Below are 23,354 nucleotides of genomic sequence, written 5' to 3' on the forward strand. Positions count from 1 at the left end.
CGTCAGAAAAATTGTTAAAAAATGACACGAATTAAAAAAGATTTTTTTTTGAAAAATAGAATACGACTGTAAGTATGAGAATATGATTGGATGTAGTAAAGGGTGGTGATGATGGTGTGGTAATGAGAATTGCGACAATGATAGTGTTGAAGATGACTGAATTATTTAGGTTTAACTTAAAGACGGTTGTTTATTTTAGTGATGTGATTTAAGAGAGTTAGGTTGAAAAGCTGAAAATTAGTAAATAAACTAGAATTTAAGGATTAAATGATAAAATTTAGGAGTTTCACAAATATGAGACAGACATATAATAATGAGTGAGTAGTAAGTATAGTTAATATTAGATGAATTTAAGATTTGCTTATAAAGAGGAATAGTTGGTATTAGAAATAGAAATGGAGCAAAGTGTCTCCTTTTTTTAAATAAAAAGAGTTATATTAGACTTTAAAATAGCTCTTCCATTAGGTCCATCTTTTGCTCAGAAAGCCTTTGAGCGGCAAGTCTGAGCCCAAATCTGTGGGAAATAATCCCATTAAACTGTTCAAGTGTACGATTAAATCTTATATAGTCAAATGTAGGTGGAATACTGTGGAGAATGGAGATGCATCCTTCAAATGATGTCATAATTAGCTTGTGTTCATGGTACTTAAGAACGCCAAGAGCAACTTGGAATGCATACGGCTCTCCAAAAAGAAATAGGGAGTCCCAAACTTTGGGAATGACTTGAATTGGAATACAGGTGGAGAATAAAGAAGTCAACCATGAGATTAAGTAAGTGTCTGATGTGATACTAAGCAAGTCAAAATGATAAGCCAAAGAAGGCATTAATTCCTTAAATAACATATCAAAGAAGTCCAGCCTCATTTTGACATTTCTGTGATTAAGCATAAACATATCCAAAAAGAAGCTGCTATGCAAAAGGTTGGTAAACGTTTTAAAAGCTTCCATCAGATTTATATTAAAGAGCAAAAGAATCATTGCTATGTGGCTCATCCCCTCAACATAGCCTATATCAGGTCTGTACAAGATAAAACACTCAACCAGGATCTTCGTACTCTGATCTATTCTATATATACTTGGATTATCGTTAAAAAACATTAATACGCTCTCGAGCTCTGAATCCTCTTCGTTTTCCAAAATTCTTTGGTTAATATGGGTTTGGAACGTTGGAGAAAGAGTGCCCAACGGCGAAGGGGTTGGAATAAATGAAGAGTCAGACTGTTCACAAACTATTTGTTTCTGCTTTGAGTATTTTGCCTTCCGTTTGGGTCTCATTCGATCCCAAATTCTGTATCCCAGAACTGCTCCGGCTCCAATGAAAAATGAATGAAGTTCGGGAAAGACATTTGAGATATCTTTATGAAATCTTTTAAGGTGTATGAAAAATGCCTCCTTGAGGGGCCCGCCTTGCATGCACACATGCATGCGCATTTGCTTTTCCCCACATTCAGGGGTGTTGTTCAAATCTGACATGTCTGTCAGAAAATGACTTCTAAGTCGTAAAAGATGGTTAAAAGTAGAAGCTTGGATTTGAAGTTTATTTCCCACTGCAATATTCCACAGGATTCCTCTATAGGAGCACGGGATATTGTTGACCCAGAGCTGAAGGATGAGGTTAGATATGGGCGCCTGGTAATTAATGTATTTATTATGCAGATTATGACTTGGAGGCGCATATTTAGGCTTTTTGAGCTTAATAAAACCAAATATATTCTTTAATTTCCATGAGGAGGTTGATTGTTGTACAGGAACTTTGGATTCATTCTCCTTCTTTTGAATCCAAGCCATGTTTTTGGTTTTAGGAGACATTTTTAACCTAGGCTTAGGCTTCTGTTTTGTCTTCCGACTTCCATTACTAGAGCTGAGATTCTCTTTTTGGCCAGAGACTATTTCTTGAAGCAGGTTGCTTGTGGGATTATTGTCAGTACATGCCCCAGATTGGTTAAGATCAAGCAAAGCAGAAATGGAATTGGAGTTTTGATTGGACGATAGAACTTCCTTATTTGAAAAGGAAGCTGCATTAGGAAGTTCAGTGTTACACAAGTTGATGAACGAGTTTAAACTCCAGTGATTTTCCCATTGAATAAAGATACCGTGGTGCCATACCCTTAATAAGTCGCTTTCAATTCCCTTATCCATGACTGGGATTCCATAAACTGTCATAACATTGCTATCCTGAGCTTCTTTGGTTTCTTTTGTCTCTTGATTCTTGAGGATGGTTTGGTGGAAGAATCTGACCCATATTAACAGCGATGGGAAGGTGGAGTCTAAAGAGCAGAGATTAATGGATTCCCCTGAGCGGGTTATAATTGAGAAACATTTTGATTCTAGATCACTTTGTAAGTGGCTTGCATTGTTCTTACATGAGAAAGTTGAGCCGGCTGTTCCTTTTCTCAGGATTTTACTGGATTTCCGATCTAAGTGAATCTTGCTAGATACTCCCACATTAATATCCATAATATCATCAAGAAGAATACACGATAAATCAGAAATATCCATTCCAAAAGCTCTACGGATTTTGTTTGCAATTCTCGAGTAATTGGTCAGGATACAGCTTTGGCTCTCAGATTGGGCTTCGTATCTTTGGAAAGGATTGGAATCTATGGCTTTATTGTTGTCAATACTATTATTATTTGGAGGTTTAAAAAGACGTTTCTTATTGTAATTAACTAGTTTATTAAGCTGAGGAGATATGTTACTGACAAAGTTACTTGGATTTAATAAATGACTTGACTTACTTCTAACCTTCTTCCAGCAAAATAACTTCGAATCTGAGGATATCCAAGCAATTATTATATGGGAACTATTCTTATTTAAGAATCTTCTGAAGATTGTTCCTTTTTGAAGAAGAGTTGGACTAACTTGGGAAACCTGTTTAGATCTCAAAACTTTTGGATCTCTAGAAAGTCTTCCATATACCTTTTCAGAAGGAGACAATAATGGTTTTAGCTCATTTTCAGCAACTCTATCGTACATGTTTTCCAATTGGGCACTTGTTGCTGGAAGATTTGAATGCATACACATTGTGATGAACTCTTGTTTGGACATCTTTGTTCGTACATGAGGATTATGGAGGGATGTATTTAGCATGACCAAAGCATAACAAAGTGTATGGATCTGATCTGAGGTATATAAGGTTGTTGGATTGTCTCTTATATAACTGACAGAGAACCTCTCTAGGATTCTATAAACCATTTGGGATTCACCTGGAAGAAAGAATCGAGACAGGAAATACCTTAAAGCTACATCTGGCTCAAAAGAATTGGTATTAAATAAATGGACATAATTATTGAGTATACTTAATGAAAGGTTTGAATGTCCTCCTAAAAGCTCTCCAACTTTACGTTTATCCAAGAAGTCAGTGTGAAGAATGAAGTTTGCAATGTACAAAGGGTCATCTTCGATGAGTTCGTGTTCTATCAAATAGGAGATTCCTTCTTCTGGAGAGTTATTGAAGAGCAATACTCCCTGTTCAAGTTGTTCCATTAGTTGTATTTCTTCCTTGAGTATGTCCATGTGGCATTGTCCTTGAGAGATATATGGATGTGAAAAACAGAGATCTGAGCTTCCTCCTTGGTGTTTTTTATGGTTCCTTTTAGTGCTTGATGATGCAAAAGATCCTGACTTTTGATGAGCTTTATGGTATTGAGAATCAATGGAAGAGTTAAAATTGTTGTAATGATCTGAATTCAAGTTGGAGTGGTTTTGGCAAATTTGAGAGTTATTTCTGGCTCTTCCTCCTTCCTCGTTTGATATACCAAAGCTTCTAAAGGAAGTCGAGTTTTCTGAGATACTATCTATAGACTTTATAGATAGGGCTGGGTTGTGTTTACTTTGGTGATTGGAAGCAAGTCCACCAGTTTCAAATCTTAGTTGGCCGGAGTTTGACCTTCTGGAAGCCATCAAAATTTGTCGGATCTTTCTTGTTGTTAGGGATGGTATTATTGGCTGATTATGATCAAAACTTCTATTAAAGACTGAACCGGGCCAGTCCTCCTGCGAAATCCTCATTACAGGAATACTAACTGAACTTGACTTACTCAGGAATTTCAGTTGTTCTGGCTCAAGTTTTGACAAATTCTTGGAGAAAGCTGAAGGATTTTGACAAGAATCTCGTTCTGGGATATAGTTGAAGGTAAATATGGGGTTTTCAGAGGAATTCAGATCAACAACCTCAGATTCTTGAGTTAAGACTCTAGCTTGAGCTAGGGATTGACTCTTATTCTGGTTCTCAAAGTTGTCTTGTGAATTCACAGAGCAGTCATTTGATGAGATATTCACAAAGTTCTCCATCTCCCTGATTTGTCCTCTTTCTTTCAGAACTCGCGAAAGCATTGTATAGAAATATATATATGTTAATATGTAAGTATGTGAGAAAACCTTTCAGGTGGATGACAGTTTTCAGCTTATAATTGGACTATAAAGGAAGTAAGTCTAAGCAAGGTTTCATATTAGGAGAGAATAAGGAGGCAAAATTCAAAAATTATTACCTCCAAGAAGACGTTAAGATTAAAGTTTCTTTTTCTTTTGTTAAGTCTTTGACTCTGAATTCAATATTCACTAGACGGAACAGGGACAAGAGCATCACTTGATTCAAAAGAGAAGAATATTCGTATTTCCGGATTTTGTGACACTAGTCTAACCTCAAGACACCCTGTTTCTCTTCGTTCATTCGTGGTCCATTCCAAGGTCTTGAACTGCCTTATCTATAATTTGCTTCCATACGATTGTTCAGTATTTTTATTTCAGTCTCAAGGCATCTTTTCAATTATTCTATAGAATCGGGAGGCCATTGGCGCGCGCGCCATGCCTGTTTGCATGCAGCAGTTGACTCATGGTTGATGAGGACGAAAGGACTGGAAAAAGAGAAGAAAACAGGAAAGAAACAGAGAGAGAAAAGGAAGATATATAAGGAAAGAGTTAATATAAGAAGCCTAAAAGAGTTCGGTGGCTTCAGGAAGGCTAAAAAGGATTAATTACCACATCAAGGTGGAGATCCAATCGAAGCTTTTGACTCCCTGGTCTTTCGTTGGGATCTCAATTCTGGGATAGCTGCTGGATTTTTCTGGATCATTGGAACTATATTGATTCTCAATTCCAAACCTCTGGAAGATATTATCAAGGCCAAATTGATCCAGCTTGGAAAAAGAGCAGTCCAGTACCACAGCTTCCTTTTTAACGCAGTATTCATCAGAAGGAGCTCCCCGGATGGCCTTAGAAGACGTGGTAGGACTGTCTCCTTGGATATCTGAGGCAGTTTTAGAAGAGATGGGAATGTAGTTTCCAGGCTCTGACGTTTGGCTTATGACCATGGGGGCGTGGTAGTCCTGATCCCGGTCTTGGCCTGGCTCTGAGTCTAGGTCTTCGATTGGAGAGTTAAAGGAAGTAATAGGGTCGGGGGCTGAATCCGGGTTGATGGCGGTGGATAAGAGAAAGACAGCTGAAAATCCAGTAATTATTTGGGTCTTTTCGATAAACTCGTGATCAATTTCAAAAAGCTTGGAGTGGAAAAGAGGTTTTTCCCAATGATACTCAAAAGGTATAATGTTGTTTTCAAGGTCTGAAACACACATCTGGTCAATAATGGCTCTTTGGCCAATTGAAATAATTAAAGGAGATCCAGGAGCTCTCAGAGTGAGAAATACAGGAAGCTGGCAATTTTCTGCTAAAGCAATAGCGATTTTGAATTCCCTTGAATTAAAGGTAAAATTGTTATTTTCCAGGATACTCTCACACAAGCTCAGGGTATCGATCTGTTCTTTTTTAATTTGGATGTCTTGGTAGGTTGAATTATTTGAGATACTGCCTCCACTAGTACCTCCTGCTCCAATTGAAGACCCCGTAATCGGTATGTCGTATCCAGAAATACCGATTGGCTGAACTTTAATAGATATTAAAGATTCTCGAGATGAAATTGAGAGTGTCATCTTAGACTCCTTAATTTCCATATATCCAAATATATCTTTAAGAAGACCAGAAGATACCCTTATTCCATGTCTTCTTTTCCAGCAAATTGTCTCATGAAGAAGAATTCTGTCTTGATGTCCAATAACTGGGTATACACGATGCTTTCTAACTACTCCGCTTTTACCATATAAAGTAACTTTCAGAGTATCATCGTCATCTCCATTTATCTCAAAGATGAACCTGGTGGCCTTAAACCACTGAGTATTGTTAAAACACTTAATTAGTGAGTCTACCTTATATAGTCGTTCAAACTCTACAATATCTCCAGTTTCAAATTTATCAAACAATCTACCATCAAAGTTGAACTGGAAACACGAAGAAAATCCGCCAAATGGAAAGGAATAAAGCATTAAATACTCATCAGTGACTCTTATCAGCACATCCTGGCATTTAAATCCTCTCAAGAGACAACTCAAACAGTTATTTAATTGTTTAATTAAACTATTATCCCCCTCCACAGAGATCATGATAAGAATTATCCAAATATTCAGCCCTTCAAGTAATCACACACACACAAATACATATGGAATTAAACGATTCAGATTTAGATATATTGCAAGTTTCTGAGAAGATTAGATTATGGAATTTCAAGCTCTTATATTTTAAATCAAACTGGCGCCAACTATTTTATGATAGAAAAGTGATGAAAGATTTACTTCTGCTATTAAATAACCCACTTCTCCTTTTTCAAAATCACCCAATTCGCATTTACCTTTAACTCTTCCTTTATTTCCCTCTGTAATTCAAAATTAATTTTTGTTTATTTTGGTACCTAACATTTTTTTCAAATACCGGTAAATACATGTTGGCGCCAACTTTCGGCGCCACATTTTTCATTATACATTTAAGGTAAAAGGAAAAAAAGTAATTGGAGGGGGTGGAGAGGGGAGGGGTTTGGGTACGGAGGACAAAATAAAATTTTGATAAATGTGAAAAAAACTCAGTGGGAAGGGAGGAAAAGGAGTTGAAAGAAAAATATTGATTTGGAATTGATAGGCCAAGGCTTAATTGTAAGATTGGAAGCATATATAAAGTGCTCACGTTGCAATCCTTTAGATACAGATTGAGGGATCGATCCACACTTGAGTGAAAGAGGTAGAATAAGAGGTGTCAGAAAGAGGTAATATTGGCTTATTTTTCAGCTTTAGGATTAAGAGTGGCTGTATTACACGGATCTGAAGATCTGGTGAGAGAAAAGGAGAGAAGGGAAGAAGAGTAAGAAAGTGCATGCAAAAGTGTGGTTGAGAGGAGAGTGAATTCGGATTATATAGGATAGAGCCAGAGATAGATAGAGGTGAGAGAAGAGCAAGGAATGGAGGTTGGAAACAGAGTAAAGGTGACTGAATTAGAGAGAAGTGAGGAGGGGAAAGGCAGCAGAGAGTCAGGAAATGTGGAGGCATTGGCCTTGGATGACTTTAAAAAGATTATTGGACTCTTAGAGAAAGCAAGGGAGTCAAGCTTAAAGAGGTTGGATAAGACATTATCGCTAATAGAGGAAAACTTTGAGGGAATTGGGAAGATACTGGGTAAAGGGGATTTATCGTGTTTGCATTATCGTATGTGTGATGTGGATCTTCCTGAAATGGAGGTGGATCCGACTGAAGAAGAAATCAACGACGTCGTGAATGGCTTTTTGAGTAAAGTAGTGGAAACAGGAAGGATTCAACTCAGACAGCTAAAGAGGGAGCTGAGTGAAGTGAAGGAAGTTGCAGAAAATATCCTAGTTTTTGAGGCGAGTGAAGATAGGCAGACGTTTGAGAGCCCGAAACCAAAAAAGGTCAAGGATGAGAGTGGGTTTGTGGCAAGTATGAAACGTCTCTGGGAGAACAAGACTCCAAAGCTTTCCTCAATTTGGAGGAGGAACGAGGAAAGCAAGAATCTAGCAGTGACTAGATTGGGAGTGTCCAGGTTAGATAAGTTGGATATTTTAGACGGCTTTCTGTCCAAAGAAGATGATGTGGAAAAAAATGGGGCTGGCTTGGAGGTAGAAATGGAGAATAATGTGGAGGCTGACACTGAGATTGAAGCTGGTACTGAGGCTATGATTCAGGCGGAGACAGAAGTTGAAGTAGCAACTGGGACGGAAGTAGATATGGAGCCAACTATAGAAACAGAGACAGAGGTAATGACATCCACCAGAAAGGAACCTTCCTTCAAGTCTGTTTCCAACGAAGATATGGTATCACCAGAACCTCCTAACGCCATTATTTCCATGGGGTCGTCTCCACTCCAGAGCCCTCCGTTATTGGCTCTTACTCCCTCGACTCCCATTCCAATTGTTCCTGCTGCAGTATCCCATCAAGCTCACGGAGGAGCGGCAAAGAACTCAACCACAAAGGTTCAAGAAGGAGAGGTCTCTGCAGGAGTTGGAATCCTAAGGACTTCAGTGGTTATCGGTTCGAGGGAAATCGAAAGCCATACTGTAGGAGGAAAGGAAAGAACCTCTAAGTCTACTGTGAATGTTAATGAGGACTCTCCTCTGCCTCCAAGGCCAATCAGAAGACAAACCGCTGAGAAAATACAGGAGAAGATCGAAGAGAAGGGAGGAGAGAATAGGGTTGACGAAATTACTGATGAAGGAGAACAGACTCCAATTCTTAAGGGAGGATTGGAGAGAACTCCAGTGGATAAAAATAGAGTTGAGGGGATGGGAGAGAATGATTTTGTTCGGCCAGAGAAAATTAGTCACGTGAAGAAGAGTGGATTGAGGTCCATTCTCCACCACTCTGCAAACAGGATTCCTCCAGACCAGGCGATGGCCCCCGGATTGGGAACTGGAGCTGGAGTTGGTGACGTAGCAGGAGCCGGAGAGAACAACAATACCGCTAATAGGGGAAGCAGCAATACTATCAGACACAGTAGAGGATCTACAGCCACCAGTCACTTGGTGAAGACTCCAATCAATAAAGGATTCTGCAAAATGGAAACAGAGGGAAAGGACAAACTTAGAATAGGAGAAAGCCCATGCAGGAGATACCATAAACGCCTAAAGCTGCTTCCTCCTGTGAATCCAGAAGAGTGCTACTTGCTAACAGACAGTGAAGATGAACAGCAGGGCTGTGGAGTGGGAGGAGCTGGGGGTGGCGAGCTCAAGATTACTAAAGCTCAGAAAAAGATTCCACTCTGGGCAAGAAGCATGAACTGGATCCCTAAAATGAAAGAGCAAAGAAACGTAGATCCATTCAGTATTTTTGGAGACTCGTGCATGTTTATGGACCTCGAGGACGTATTCCAAAGACCCTGGTACATCTCCACCATTGCTAGAGATAACAGAATCAAGTCCTGGCAAAACGATCGGCTCACTTCTCTCAACTGGAGTGAAGACTCTCTGACTTCTGACGAGCTCAGGCAATACAAGATGAGGATGAACCTCTACATTGACAAATCCAACGAAGTCTATGTCACAGAGCCCTGCTTCACTCCCTCTCCAAATCCTCTTGTTAATGGTGCATGGAACCATATCAACAAACAAAGAATCAACAGTGGGGGCACCACAGTCATCCGAAAGGCTCTAAATTTATCCATTCACAGATTCAATGGCAGCATCTCCAATAAACCCAACTCTTCTATTCCACCCGCTCCTCTCGCTCCTTCGTCCTCCGCTTCATCGTCTAAGCCCAGCGAAACCACCTTAAACCACCATTTACAAGTCGAAGAAAATTCCTCCGTTTCCAACATCGAAAATAACAACATCACGAACTTTCTCTCCAAACCGGTTAACTCATCCAAAGACTGCCCAAATGCTGCACATTATCACAACCACCATCCCATCATCGGTAACTCGTCCTTTCTACAGTGATTTGTGCATCGTGGGCTGCCGCGCGCGCCATTCCATGCATTTTACTTCAGTTTTGAGTATTATTTCTAGTATTGCTAAAAGTTAATTAACGAATAATAAGTTGAATATCTTTAAAGTAATGGTTTATATATATACATATATTTATTTGTTTGTTTATTTATATTTGTCTGGAGTTGCTACCTTCTGCATTTTCATACTTGTTCTTGAATAATAGTTTTCTCACTATCAGCTTCATGTAACTGAAATTGCCGAACCCTGTTCGTTTGGTGTTTCTCGAGCTTTCTCTTGTTCACTAGCAGCCTTTTTTCTGGCTTTGGGTTCCCCCCCCTCCCCCCCTTATCCACCCACTCATTAATTCTCCCCCTCCCCCCTTTTCCAATCCGAGGTTGTAAGGCTTCATATTCTTTGGCGGGAAAATGTGAGTCAGATTTATTAACTAGGATTATAACACTTAACTAAAAGTATATCAAATACCCTTCAATCTCAACCAGACAAATAGGAAGAGTACGCTTTAGTATTATTGCTCCAAGTGACTAACAGAAAAGTAAGCAAGAAGCACAACTCTTAGTCTTGCTAAAGTACAGAGACTGGAAATAGAATGAATCTAGGGAGGAGCAGAAGTAGAGGTTTGGCTCAGGAAACTTTCTGGTGTGATGTAACTAAATGTTAGAGAAAAAACCTCAATTCGCAAAAAGAAAAAAAGGTTCATGAGGATTAAAGAATGAGAATGCAACCCATGTTCTTCTTTAGTATTCCAGGTATTATATTAATTTTTAATTTTTTCACTTTAATATACGGTACCGGATACCAATTAGATCATGATCAAGAATTTGACCGGTTTGAAAAGTTATATAGAGAAGGGAACTACGAACAACTGTATACAGAATTAAAAGAATGCGAATACAAGGACTCAAGATGCACCCAAATACTGGGGGAAATGTATTTCACAGGATTATACGTCGATCAAGATATTGTTATGGCAATATCATACTGGAAATTGTCTTCAGACTATGGGAATCCTGAAGGCCAATTTTGCATGGGAATGGTTTACACGCTTTTTCCGTTCTTGGACTCGCTGGAGTGCAGCACTTATGGTCAGCTTGGCGCCAAACCCCCAAAAATTACATTGGAAAATTTTATAGAATATGATGATCCGGTACCATGTGATTTTTATCCATATTCACAAGATGATGCTCCGAAGTTCTTGGAAAAGTATAAGTCCTTAATAACAAAGCATGCTTCCAATGGTCAGAACCACGAAAAAGGTGCGAATATTATTGAAAATATAGCCAAATCTATCAGAATCTCGAATCTATATTTATATTTCTCTTCACTTTCTGGGCATACTGGAGCCCAGTTAGCTTTAGGATTTAGATATGAGCATGGACTTGGAGTACCTAGATCATGTGAAGCTGCCATATCTAACTATATTGAGACAGCGAAAACTTCAATTTCATTCAAAAAACAAGGATTTTCAGAAAAAGAACAGCTAATACGTCTTTCAATTCCAGACTGGGAACCATTGAAAAAGCTCTTTAATCCAACAGAAAACAGGAACCGCGAAGATTTGGCTGTAAATTTGGCAGAGTCTGGAAGTATTACAATTCAACTAGCTCTAGCTAAAAGATATTTATTGGGAGCGGATGGATTCAAACAAGACTCTGTTAGGGCTTATAAATATCTGAGAAAAATTGCAGATCAAGCCAAATCCATGGTTGGGGTTGTACTAGATATCCCTTCTACACTTATTTATGGTGAAGCTATTGGGTTACTTGGTTACATGCATGCATTAGGTCTCGGTACCACTCCGGATCTAAAACTTGCATCCGAATACTTTTCAATTTCAGCCTTTATATATAACGATCCAGGAGGGCATAATGGTATGGGTTATGTTTACTTTCATGGATGTGAGGGGTTTGAGAGGAACTTTAGACTAGCCTTTCATCATTTTAATGAAAGTGCTTTTCATCTTTTTGCTGATGCACAATATAATTTGGCGTCTCTTTACCTTACAGGTATGGGTACCACACAGTCATATTCAGATGCAATTTCTTGGTATACTAGAGCTTATGAGCAGGGGCATCTTCCATCTGCTTATGCACTTTCTCAGTTAAATTTGAATGGACTTGGTACAAATAGAGACTGTAATACAGCTTTGGGCTTCCTTAGAAGAATTCTACAAAAATCTAATTGGACAATTAATTTGATTTCAGTAACTAACAAGTTCTCAAGATCCAGAAACAAGGATGAAAAAAATCGAATGATTCTCAGCACAATGAAGCTTGCAATCACAGGATACGACCCCTCTATATCTAACTTGGCCTCTCTACTTGATCAAGATCTCAGAAATAATAGGCATTTTGAATGGGTATCGTCCATAATTGGGATTCCTCTTTCAGACTTCTCACTTAGACAGAATAGAGCTGAGTACTGGTTCAAGTTCCTCTCTGCTAAAATCATCCCAAAAATCCTTTTAAAGTTTTTTCCTGATCTTGAAAATATCAATTTAGATACTTATAATATAGGTAATAAACATGATCAAAAAGGTATTGAAAATAGAAATAAGTGGTATCTACCACAAATGTTTTTAGAATTCTCAATATATAATGAGAACGTTGATTCAATTGTAAGATATGGAGATTACTCATATTATGGAAAAGGAGTGGAACTCAGATATAAGCTTTCTCCAAAAATCTTAGGGAGTTCCTCGCTTCTCAGTTGGACTAGGCCTCTAGAGCCTGAAATTGCTTCTTTGGAATCCCCAAATTACTTGGCAGCACTAGACCTGTATAAGATCGTCTCTAACAGCATAATAACTTCCAGATGGATGATTTCTCCTGTTTCAGAAGCTTCCTTTAACTTAGCATTTATGGCTCAATTCGGAATAGGAATTGACCAAGATCTTCATCTTGCAGAAAAGTATTACAAAAGAATGGTAGAAACTGGAAGCATAAACAGAGTAAGCAATGGTATTGGAGATCTTCTTATTAGTTTTACGAAAATCCATAAAAGCTTTAATCTAACTATTGGTTCCTTAAAAAAGATTTCATATCAGGACCTCATGGCCAATCGGAACTTTTTTCTCATCCTCAAATTAGGTCACCTCCTACTTTTCCTATTGATCCTCAAACTACTCGTTTATATTTATACTAAATGGACAAAGACTAGAGAAGATCATTCGTAGGCCTCGTTAATATTCGAATAATACAATCTCTTTTACTTTTCTTAACGCATTTTCTCTTTATGCGATCCTTTATTTTTACATGATTCGTATGTGCATGTTTTTCGCGCCCATTTTACCGGTGTTTAATAAAAAAAGGTAACGTGTCTCGCAATTATATAAAATTATAGTAAAAAACTTTTTCAATGATTTTAATAATAAACGTAATATATTAATAAATAAAAAATTTAGTTGGCCCAAAAGGCGGCAACTCTTAATGGTAATAAAAAATTTCTGTCTACAATTATATATAGTCAAAAAGGAATGAATTAAATATTAAATTGTTGATCATCCTATTTAAAATAATTGAAAATTTGCTTCGCGTAAATAATTAAGAAAAAACAATTAGTCCAAATTCCCATAAAAAATAAGCAAGAAGTCTCTAGAGATAAAACTTCAACTCGGAAAAAAAAAATGGCAGACACTGAACATAAGAAGAGAACCTTCAGAACTTATAGTTACAGAGGTGTTGACCTCGACAAGCTCCTTACCATGAAATTGGACGAGGTTGTTGAGCTCTTACCAGCACGTAAAAGACGCAAGATAGCCAGAGGTTGTCTTAACAGAAGAACTGCAGCTTTTATTGCAAAACTCCGCAAGTCTAAGGCTGAATGTCCAATGGGAGAGAAGCCCGTCGCCGTTCGTACTCATCTACGCAATATGGTCATTCTCCCAGAAATGGTTGGTTCTGTTGCAGGTGTCTACAATGGAAAGACTTACGTTACTGTTGAAATTAAGCCGGAAATGATTGGAATGTACCTCGGAGAGTTCTCTATCACTTACAAGCCAGTACGTCACGGTAAGCCAGGTGTTGGTTCAACCAGTTCTTCCAGATTCATCCCTCTAAAGTAGAAAGTTTTCTAAAGTTATCATCATTATTTATAAACAATACTTGGTGTGTATTGTTGATTGACCCTACCATACTCCATTCACAAATAGTTCCAATTAACTTTGGAAATGTAACAACATGATCACTTCTTAAGGGAGATAATTCGGTGTTTTATTTTTTTCATACTTGGTGTATTTTGAAATTTAAGGATAGAAGGAAGAGGAGAGAGGGGATTTTTTTTTTTTACCTATTACTCACTGGGGAAATGACTTGATTTGTTATTTAAGTTAGCAATGAAGAATAGATGAGGAAGTTTAACATGCAGCTTATGAGACCTTTGTATTCATATAAACACTGATTTTGAGTACATGGTACCCTTTCTTTTTTAATTTGGGCCGGTCCAATATCAAACTATGACTCGTATATACTTCGAGTCTTATTCTAGACCCCCTATTAACTATATACCACGCATCATTATTGTATCGTTTCATGAAATTCCCTTAGGTAAAACTAACTCCTCCAGCCTTGAAACTATTGGTAACAGATGTAAAACATACATGTATAAAAGACTTCAACCTCGCTATTGTCTGGTCTTGAATAAGACAGCTTTAACGAATTAATGAACAAAATAATAAACTGTATATTTTTCCTTTAAGTCTGTTGCTACACTGATTTGGAGTAACAAATCAATTCCACATGATTGTACTTTAGTGTAAATTATGTTGTATGGTCATGTTTATGGTGATTATGATGTGGGTCTCTGAATACTGACTGTTTACTATTCTATTAAGGTGAAGAATTCTTGATAAGTATTGATAAAAACCATTCACTAGCTTTTTTTCTCCTAAAGACACGATTTGTCAATATTAATTCATCTGGTAAGAATTCACTTTCTTTTTGGATAGATGAGGATCTTTATAATTTTCAGAGTTTTTACTTTCTTTTTCTCTTAAATTATCCACTAGATCTTGTAATTGCCTATTGAATAGTCTATCTCAATTTCAATGCATTATCTCTGCCTCTTTCCATGTAACCACTTTTTTCCTCACTCCCGCTGACTTTCTTGATGCATTTTTCTTCTTCACAATAACATTTTTCTTTTGTTGTGGCGCTTGAATGCGAGACGACAATATGCCGGTACTGAAACTTTTGGCGCCATGTGGAAATATTAACTAAATTTTATTTGTAAATAAATTTAAATTATATTTAATTATAATAATAAATATTAATTATTTACAAAAAAGTCATTTAGAGCAAAATTTTGTCATTGCCTTTGCCTTGAAAAAAATTTACTTCTTTTGAAATAATATATTTAAGAATTTTGGGACTTTTGTAATTTTAAAGTATTTTCAGAAATGACTTTCGCAAGACCGATTGTTAGTGTTTTTTCATCAAACGACTCTACAAAGGCTGCCTCTAGCATTCCTTTACCGACAGTCTTTGTTTCTCCATTAAGACATGATCTTGTTCGTTATGTTTTCACCAACATGTCAAAGAACAAGAGACAAGCCTATGGTGTTTCCACTAAAGCAGGTAAGTTCTTGAGGATTTAATGGAAGGAATATAAATGATTTGGTTATTCGTGATGAAAGCTATTGATAGGGACATCTGAATTTTCTGTGATGTTCTGAAGAAATATTCATTATTTCTAAGATAGTAGATTCTGATCATTATTTAACTACCACTTTTATATTTCAACCGCATAAATATTATCATCCGACCGTCTTGAACATTGATTAATTTCTTCATTTTACTCTTAGGTCACCAACATTCTGCCGAGTCATGGGGTACAGGTAGAGCCGTTGCTCGTATTCCTCGTGTTTCCGCTTCCGGTACTAGCAGATCAGGTAAGTTTATATTAAATCTCATGTTATCATGTGGCTTGCTTAGTTGGTTGGTTTTTCTGCTTAACCTGGGCCAGTAATGTCCAAGTGTACTATTCTCTTTTTTTCCACTTTAAAGAGAAATATTCAGAATGAGAGTATGGGTGATCCATTAACATGGAAGGCTTTTGGTAGAAAATGATGTTAATAAGTCGTGCACCACACCGAATATATTATGTGGATAAAACGATTCTTTGCTGCCTGTTTTTAGAGAATGAGGAGCAATCCTTTGGATCCATTACAGGTAGTCTGAACTAACCAATAACTTCCCAGAGATGATGGATTATTAATGGAGCTAGCCGCGTTCGTTTTAACATGAGTTATTACTTGAGCTCAAATAAACTTTGTTTCTTAAATTTTCAATTATAGGCCAGGGTGCTTTCGGTAACATGTGCCGTGGTGGTCATATGTTCAGTCCAAACAAGACTTACAGAAGATTCCACAGAAAGATCAACACAACTGAAAAGCGCCATGCAGTTGCAGCAGCTATTGCAGCTACTGGTTGCCCATCTTTGGTCATGGCTCGTGGGCACCGTATCAATAATGTCCCAGAATTACCTTTGGTTATCTCTAATGAAATCCAAAACATCAACAAGACCAGCACTGCTGTTGAGTTCTTCAAGAATTTTGGTAAGTTTTGTGATTATGTTTGGCCTTGGAACACTTGAGATAATGGATTATTGTAATGAGCAAATTACAATATTATATGGATGGGAATTGGATGGTTATATTTTGTGTATTGTTGCTGTCATATTTGCCTTTTTTGGGATGATTTTGGAAGTTACCCAGCTCATACTGAAATATGTAACTGTTGAGAATGCTTCCTTTAATTTTTATCTGAAATTATGCAGAATAATATCTTTCTCTTTTCGCTTGGAAGGAGGAGAAATAAGAGCGGTCTTATACTAATTATTGCCATGCCAATACCCATGATTGTTCCATTTCCGTAATACTGGTCAAATATATTCATTATGAATCCCTGGATAACAATTTTAACTTAATATCTTCTTAATTCAATAGGTCTCGAAGAGGAAATGAAGCGTATTGAATCTTCCGTGGCTATCAGATGTGGTAAGGGTAAGATGAGAAACAGAAGGAGAGTTTGTGCTGTAGGTCCATTGGTCGTTTATGCTGAAGATAATGGTATTGTCAAGGCCATGAGAAATATCAAGGGAGTTGATACATGCTCCGTTGAACGTCTTAACCTTTTGAGACTTGCTCCAGGAGGTACATTTGGTCGTCTCACTGTCTTCACAAAGGATGCTATTAAGAGACTCCAGGAGATCTATGGTAGCTATACTCATGGATCATCCTCAAAGGTTGGATACACATTACCACGTCCAGCAATGACTAATGCTGATATTAGCCGCATCATCAACTCCACTGAGGTTCAATCTGTATTAAGACCATTACGTGGGTTCAGATGCATGGGTAGTATGCGTAGAACTAAGACCATGAAGAATAACTTGACTAATCTCACAAAGAGAGCATGTTTGAACCCAGCATACACCAGCCTCAGAAAGAGTGCAAGATTAGCACAAATTCCAGGTACCAGACTCCATGCAATCAAACAACGTCAAAAGGCAGCGAACCGTGCACTCAAGAAATCAATTAAACAGAAATCTGAGATGGCTCTTGCTGCTAAAGCCTTATCTGGTCATAACCAAAATTAAATCTGTCTTGAGCGTGTTTCTTTCTAGATCATAGTAATGGGAAGCGACAATTTTGAAGGGGTGGTCCTTTATTACACAAGTAGATTTTCTTTTAGTATTAGACTTTGATAACTGATACTTATTAAATGCTTACGCTTTGTTTTATTTGCATTGATATTTTAAATGAAACATTTTATGCAAAGGACAAAGTTGTTGAATCAGATTGAATAATAATGTGATAGTGGTGATTTTAAATGTTAATCATCGTCATCATCGCTGCATTCACTTGAATCATAAGGTTTATTCATGATAAACTTTCAATCGTAATATTCACTTTAGGATTTGCCTGTATAAGTCTTTTGCCCAACTTTTCTGTTAATTCCGTTAATTCTTTAATATAGTTTTGTCTACAAATATAATTTGAAAAAATAAATAATTAAATAAAGTAAAATTATAGCCATGAGTTGGAAATTAGACATCTTTAACTTACCTTACTTCTTCGTTTCTTCTCTTAGACATATTCTCCAAAGCATTTTTTATTTTGAATAACCTTTGTTTGCTCTCTAAGATTCGATCCTCTGCATTACTCAACTCTCTCTGTTTCTTAAGTAAATCAGAATTAAGCATTCTAGCTTTGTCAATATTTTCATATATTTCAACTTCAACCTCTTGTATTTTATTTGAATTGAAATCTTGCTCTGATAGCTTTTGTTTTAATATTTCAATCTCTTCTATCAAGCTGTTTCTTGTTATCATCAACTCTCCATTTTCTCTCATATAAGCTGATATATCAAAATTATTATTATTTAGTCTTTTCTTGGCTTGCAGAATAATCTCTTCATCATCGAACACCTCGTGAATATTGAAATCCTTCTTAGTTTCCCACAAATACGTTATTATTCTAATCTTTTCTTCTAAACAAAATAATTGTTCTTTTACTGCATTCATTGTTGCCCGAATCTTATTCAAATTTGAATCCTCCATTGTATTCTTTCCCTTAATGCTTATCAATTGCTCATTTAACTTTTCCATCATTTCAATTTTCTTACTTTCCTCGCCTTTTAACTGTAATATTTGCTTTCTATTAATTAAAATTTTCTTATTCAATTGTTCAATCTTTAGTCTTGAATCCTTTCCAGCACGAATAAGCTTATCTCTCTCATTTTCCAAGCTTTTTACAATCTTTTTTTTTTGCTCGTTAATGTGAGCGTACTCTGCTCTTACTGACAATATAGCAGTATTCTCCATCGAAATCATTCCAAGTATACATCTTGTATTATCCTCCAGCTCCTTTAATTTATCTTCTAAATTTATTATCTCCTTCTTCTTCACTTTTGAACAAGATTCTAATGCTATAGTATTTAACTGTTCCATCATCAATTGACGTGATAACTCCTCATTCTTCTTTATTGCATTACTTAAATTTTTATCACAATTCATCTTCATCCTCACCTTTTCTTTAAACTCTTCCTGATGTTTAACCAGCCTAGATGACAATTCAACCATATCATCTTCAATAAGTTTCAGCTGCTTTTTATAATTATCCTCTTTACTTGATAATCTACTTGTTTCATTCATATACTCAGATATTAAATCTTTAATTTCCATGAAGTTTTTTTTTGCTCCAAAATATGTATTATTTTTAATCGCATCTATTGATTTTCTTACTCCTACTATATTCTCCCTTTCTTTTTGGTACTCATCGTGAATTATTATACACCTTGACCAAATCTAAAACAATAAATGAATTAGTCATTCATTTCTATTTTTTCTTCTTCCAAATTAAAGTTCTCAACCCAATTTGGTTAAATATTTCGAGAATTGGGATGAAAAAAAAACCTACCTTTTTAAGATTTTCATTGTTATTCAATACCCTTTCAAATTTATGGTAAAGCTCTTTAGCCTCACTTGGAGTTATTTCCTTATTATTTAGGTAATTTTGGACATATTTTGAAATTTTTGAATTCAACATCATTTAATTTATACTCTTCTCTATACTATTACCCATCAAAATAAATAAATTAAAAATTTCTTTATATCAATGAATATTGTCTATTGAGAAAATTTAATTAATTCTCAAATCGTTCCTTATTTTTCTATTAACAATTCTCAACATTTATTTTAATTATTTAATCTTAAAACTTGTCGAAAAATCTTAAAATATCCAATTTTACTAAATTTCTATTTTTTATTTTTTTTTTTTGTACTTTGTCACATCTACATTATTGCCTGCATGCAATTTGCAACTCACCTTGCAATAATTTTCCCGGTATGTAACTGCCTCGTCCACATGCAAATAATTTTTTTGTTGACACCGGTATATGCAAGTTTGCATGTTGACTAGCGCAAAGAAATAAAATAAAATATTACGTAGTGTGATAATATACAAATAAAAATACACGTGTCAAAAACCATTTGTTAAATAAAATTATTATAAAAAATAAAAAAACTGTCTAAAATTGGAAGAAACTATGGAAGGCTAAGCGATCATATTTCCTCGTAAGTGGTGGAAAAGATGCTCAAAGAGTTAATTTTTTTTCTTGAAATGCGACTTTCTGATATTGTTAAGTTTAACTTTAAGCATCCAAGAAGGTACGTCTGCGCCTGAAGACTTTATAACCTTTGCTATGGACTTAATTTTTGGAATATCTCTCAAAGTAAAAAAAGTTATTGCATATCCAGTTCTTCCAGCACGACCACAACGACCCACTCTGTGAATATAATTGCTTGGAGAATGTGGAAAATCATAGTTAACTACGCAAGAAACGTTCTTAAAATCAACTCCTCTAGCCATTAAGTCGGTGCAAATTAAAATCCAAATCTTGCCAGTTCTAAACCTCTGTATAATGTTGTCTCTCTTTACTTTTGGCATATCAGAATGTATGGCTTCTACAATTAAGTTGTCATACATAAGCTTCTTAAAAAGTCTTTGAGCATCATCTTTGCTGTTTGTGAATACAAGGGTAGGAAGCATTATTTTACCTTGCTTAATAAGTTGTCTTAACGATTCAACTTTTGCATCATCTTTCGTAACACAAACAAGTTCTTGAATGATGGTGCTTGAAGCAGCCAATCTATGACCAAGAGTAACCTTCACTGGAGATTTCATTATAGAATCTGCTAAATTTATTACATTTTGAGGTAAAGTTGCAGAAAATGCTGCAATCTGAACCTTTCCACCCTTTGGAATATTTGAATGCGATAGTATTTCATCAATCTGAGGAGCAAACCCCATATCTAATAACTTATCAACTTCATCCAAAACTATCATTGAACATCCTTGCAAATTAATTATATTATTGCGGCAAATATCTGCTAAACGATATGGAGTTGAAACTGCTACATCCAGCCTCTTTGTATTGCTTTCTTGAGCTTTATCAATCTTACCGCTAATATACCTACAACGATACTTCTTACCATGGATATCCAAAATTATCTTAATCTCACGAACTATTTGCTGTGCCAGCTCTCTTGTTGGACTTAAAATTAAGTTTGCACAGTATACTTTATCGTTTCTTAATCTGCCAAGTATAGGAAGAATATAACACAAAGTCTTTCCTGAACCTGTCGGAGATTGTACAAGTAAATCAACTCCAGATAACAACAAAGGAATTGCCTGAGATTGAATTGCTGTTGGCCTTTGATACTTTAGTATGTTTTTAATGTTATCCAAAACCCAATTTGGGAGATTTCCACACTCGCTCATCTCTTTAAATGTAAGTAGTGGTAAAGTCTTATTGTCTCCATCTACTGCTATGTTCATTGAATTCCTCTTATTAACAATATATTCCTCATTTACTGTCGTTCCTCCGTTATATTCTTTATCTTCTTTTTCAAAATTCTCTGTGGCATTATCATATTCCTCCAACCTTGCTTTCTCATAAGATATCTTCTCCCAAAGCTCTCTAGACTTTCTTCCACTTGTAAATGATGTTCCTGAAGCCAAGATTGAGAATGCTGAACGATCCATTTTTAGCCTGGTGTTGTAATTACTGCCCCTAACTAATGCTCCAAGCCTTATTTGGTAATGTTCTTTAGCTATCACTTAATAATAACCTTCCGGATACTGTTTGATCTTTAAATATAGCCTCCTCTATTTATCGAGCTTATCTCTTTTCTTTATTAATTACTGATAAAATTTCTTAAAGGCATATTTAACCTCTAATTTATATTATAAGATTTCTACGGGGGTGCTGGCGCCAAAAGTCAACTTGTATAAATACCAGTTACTAAAGTCAAATAAAACAACATAAAAAAAAACCCGTGAAAATGTAATTATAGTTAAAGAATAAAATCTTTAAGTCTACAAGGATCATTTTGTGAACTAAATAACTATTTAAGTTGAGACTTATTAAAACATTTTTTCCTCAAGTTAACTAATAATAGCAAAGTCAAGAAGATTATCAGAATTCTTTTTATTTCACGAAAAAAAAAATTTCAAACCTAACATGTAATTTTAATTCATCACTTAATCAACTTGACATAATCCCTTCAACTTGAAATCTACTTTATGTTCTCAACATTATTGCAAAATATCAATATAAATAGTATGGAAAATCCCCATAGTAGATCCTCAAAAAGCTTTACAGATTCTAAAAGTAGTTTAAGTTAATCAATTTAACTTGAAATACATTTTCTTAAGTAGTTTTAATGGCTCATCAGAAATTTGAGCGAAGATTTCTGTTTTCAACTGCTATTTAACAGATTCAATAGGGGAATCTTTGTTTCATCATATTGAACCATCGCTAATATTATAAACTTACCTTAATTTAATCTTGAATAGAATTTAAAAAATATTTATTTTTGACTCATTTTATCCAAAATCAATTTCAGACGGCCTTACAGACATCTCGATTAAGACAAAAATCCGATATGGCGCCAACATATCAGATTATGGCGCCACGATATGCAACGGAAGTAAACCCAGAAGAGGTCACGAGACAACATCAAGAATAGGAATAGATAAAAGAAGCAAGATAGTAATACGAGAAACAGAAGCCAAACAACGAAAGAAAATAGTCAAAACACTGTTTAAGTCATGAAATTTTTAATGATATTGCAATTTTTTGTAATCTAAAAATATATAAATGTAGGTAACAAGTCAAAAGTAATGCGTTACAAAGCTGATAGTGTTCAAACCTAATATTGGAAATGAATGCTGGCCAACTTATATAAATTTGATAATTTTCTTTGTGTAACCTCGTGTGCTCCTAATGTATAGCAGTAATCAACACTTCTGACAATAAACCGTTGAATAGTTGATTCCATATAATAAAACCCGAAAGTGCCAATTCTATATAAAGAGCTACAAGTATACATTCATGAACAACAGCCACCTTGTCTGATTGGCTGAGCTCCTGCTAACTTGGGACCTTGTTGCGCAGAACCCCTTGTATTTTGACTGCTTACTTGAACTCTCTTCTTGATCTCACCGGCCATTGTATGGAATGCTTGTTCAACATTATAAGCGTTTTTAGCAGAAGTTTCTATAAATTTTATTCCATGAGAATCCGCAAGTTCTCTTCCCTCGTCTGAGGTTACCACTCTCTTGCTTACAAGATCACACTTATTACCTACCAACAACTTATTAACATTCTCCATTGCGTATCTGTCAATCTCCTGGATCCATTGCTTAACGTTATCGAAAGAATCTCTATCTGTAACATCGTAAACAATAATTATTCCATGTGCTCCTCTATAATAACTAGAAGTAATTGTCCTAAATCTTTCCTGTCCTGCAGTATCCCAAATCTGTAACTTTACTGTCTTATTCTCCAGGCTGATCGTTCTTATCTTGAAATCAACACCAATTGTTGAAATATAACTGTCAGTATAGGTATCATCAGCAAATCGCAAAAGTAAACATGATTTACCTACACCACTATCTCCTATTAAAAGTAGTTTGAATAAGTAGTCGTACTCAGGATTCATTTGAGCCTATTATCCTGAGAAACTCTAAATTTTATATGTTGTGATCACTTGATCTTTCCCTTATGTATCACCT

At 35.9% G+C, this 23,354-nt stretch overlaps 9 protein-coding genes across 9 annotated transcripts; 4 read left to right on the forward strand and 5 right to left on the reverse strand.

Annotated features, from left to right (window-relative positions):
• Positions 1 to 444: 444 nt before the first annotated feature.
• On the reverse strand, positions 445 to 4,335 carry ELE39_002474 (protein with sec7 TBC domains; the record flags this gene model as incomplete). The annotated part of the gene is made up of 1 exon (XM_067345324.1): positions 445 to 4,335. The coding sequence occupies one exon, from the start codon at positions 4,333 to 4,335 to the stop codon at positions 445 to 447; it is 3,891 nt and encodes a 1,296-aa protein (XP_067202092.1).
• A 641-nt stretch (positions 4,336 to 4,976) lies between these two features.
• Positions 4,977 to 6,434, reverse strand: ELE39_002475 (Rad9 family; the record flags this gene model as incomplete). The annotated part of the gene is made up of 1 exon (XM_067345325.1): positions 4,977 to 6,434. One exon carries the CDS (start codon positions 6,432 to 6,434, stop codon positions 4,977 to 4,979), a length of 1,458 nt encoding a protein of 485 aa, XP_067202093.1.
• Positions 6,435 to 7,279: 845 nt separating this feature from the next.
• On the forward strand, positions 7,280 to 9,766 carry ELE39_002476 (large low complexity; the record flags this gene model as incomplete). Its single annotated transcript, XM_067345326.1, has 1 exon — positions 7,280 to 9,766. One exon carries the CDS (start codon positions 7,280 to 7,282, stop codon positions 9,764 to 9,766), a length of 2,487 nt encoding a protein of 828 aa, XP_067202094.1.
• A 721-nt stretch (positions 9,767 to 10,487) lies between these two features.
• ELE39_002478 (sel-1 protein) lies at positions 10,488 to 12,950 on the forward strand (the record flags this gene model as incomplete). The annotated part of the gene is made up of 1 exon (XM_067345328.1): positions 10,488 to 12,950. The coding sequence occupies one exon, from the start codon at positions 10,488 to 10,490 to the stop codon at positions 12,948 to 12,950; it is 2,463 nt and encodes an 820-aa protein (XP_067202096.1).
• Positions 12,951 to 13,400: 450 nt separating this feature from the next.
• On the forward strand, positions 13,401 to 13,838 carry ELE39_002479 (40S ribosomal S15; the record flags this gene model as incomplete). The annotated part of the gene is made up of 1 exon (XM_067345329.1): positions 13,401 to 13,838. The coding sequence occupies one exon, from the start codon at positions 13,401 to 13,403 to the stop codon at positions 13,836 to 13,838; it is 438 nt and encodes a 145-aa protein (XP_067202097.1).
• A 1,332-nt stretch (positions 13,839 to 15,170) lies between these two features.
• Positions 15,171 to 17,371, forward strand: ELE39_002480 (60S ribosomal-like protein; the record flags this gene model as incomplete). Its single annotated transcript, XM_067345330.1, has 4 exons — positions 15,171 to 15,348; positions 15,576 to 15,662; positions 16,068 to 16,337; positions 16,719 to 17,371. 4 exons carry the CDS (start codon positions 15,171 to 15,173, stop codon positions 17,369 to 17,371), a joined length of 1,188 nt encoding a protein of 395 aa, XP_067202098.1.
• Positions 17,372 to 17,654: 283 nt separating this feature from the next.
• ELE39_002481 (restin) lies at positions 17,655 to 19,322 on the reverse strand (the record flags this gene model as incomplete). The annotated part of the gene is made up of 3 exons (XM_067345331.1): positions 17,655 to 17,757; positions 17,841 to 19,081; positions 19,194 to 19,322. 3 exons carry the CDS (start codon positions 19,320 to 19,322, stop codon positions 17,655 to 17,657), a joined length of 1,473 nt encoding a protein of 490 aa, XP_067202099.1.
• Positions 19,323 to 19,877: 555 nt separating this feature from the next.
• Positions 19,878 to 21,320, reverse strand: ELE39_002482 (Rok1p; the record flags this gene model as incomplete). The annotated part of the gene is made up of 1 exon (XM_067345332.1): positions 19,878 to 21,320. The coding sequence occupies one exon, from the start codon at positions 21,318 to 21,320 to the stop codon at positions 19,878 to 19,880; it is 1,443 nt and encodes a 480-aa protein (XP_067202100.1).
• Positions 21,321 to 22,669: 1,349 nt separating this feature from the next.
• On the reverse strand, positions 22,670 to 23,281 carry ELE39_002483 (RAS small GTpases RIC1 ypt1; the record flags this gene model as incomplete). The annotated part of the gene is made up of 1 exon (XM_067345333.1): positions 22,670 to 23,281. The coding sequence occupies one exon, from the start codon at positions 23,279 to 23,281 to the stop codon at positions 22,670 to 22,672; it is 612 nt and encodes a 203-aa protein (XP_067202101.1).
• Between the last annotated feature and the right edge of the window lie 73 nt (positions 23,282 to 23,354).

The sequence above is a fragment of the Cryptosporidium sp. chipmunk genotype I genome (assembly GCF_004936735.1).
Source record: "Cryptosporidium sp. chipmunk genotype I strain 37763 chromosome Unknown contig_26, whole genome shotgun sequence".
Taxonomy (NCBI): domain Eukaryota; phylum Apicomplexa; class Conoidasida; order Eucoccidiorida; family Cryptosporidiidae; genus Cryptosporidium; species Cryptosporidium sp. chipmunk genotype I.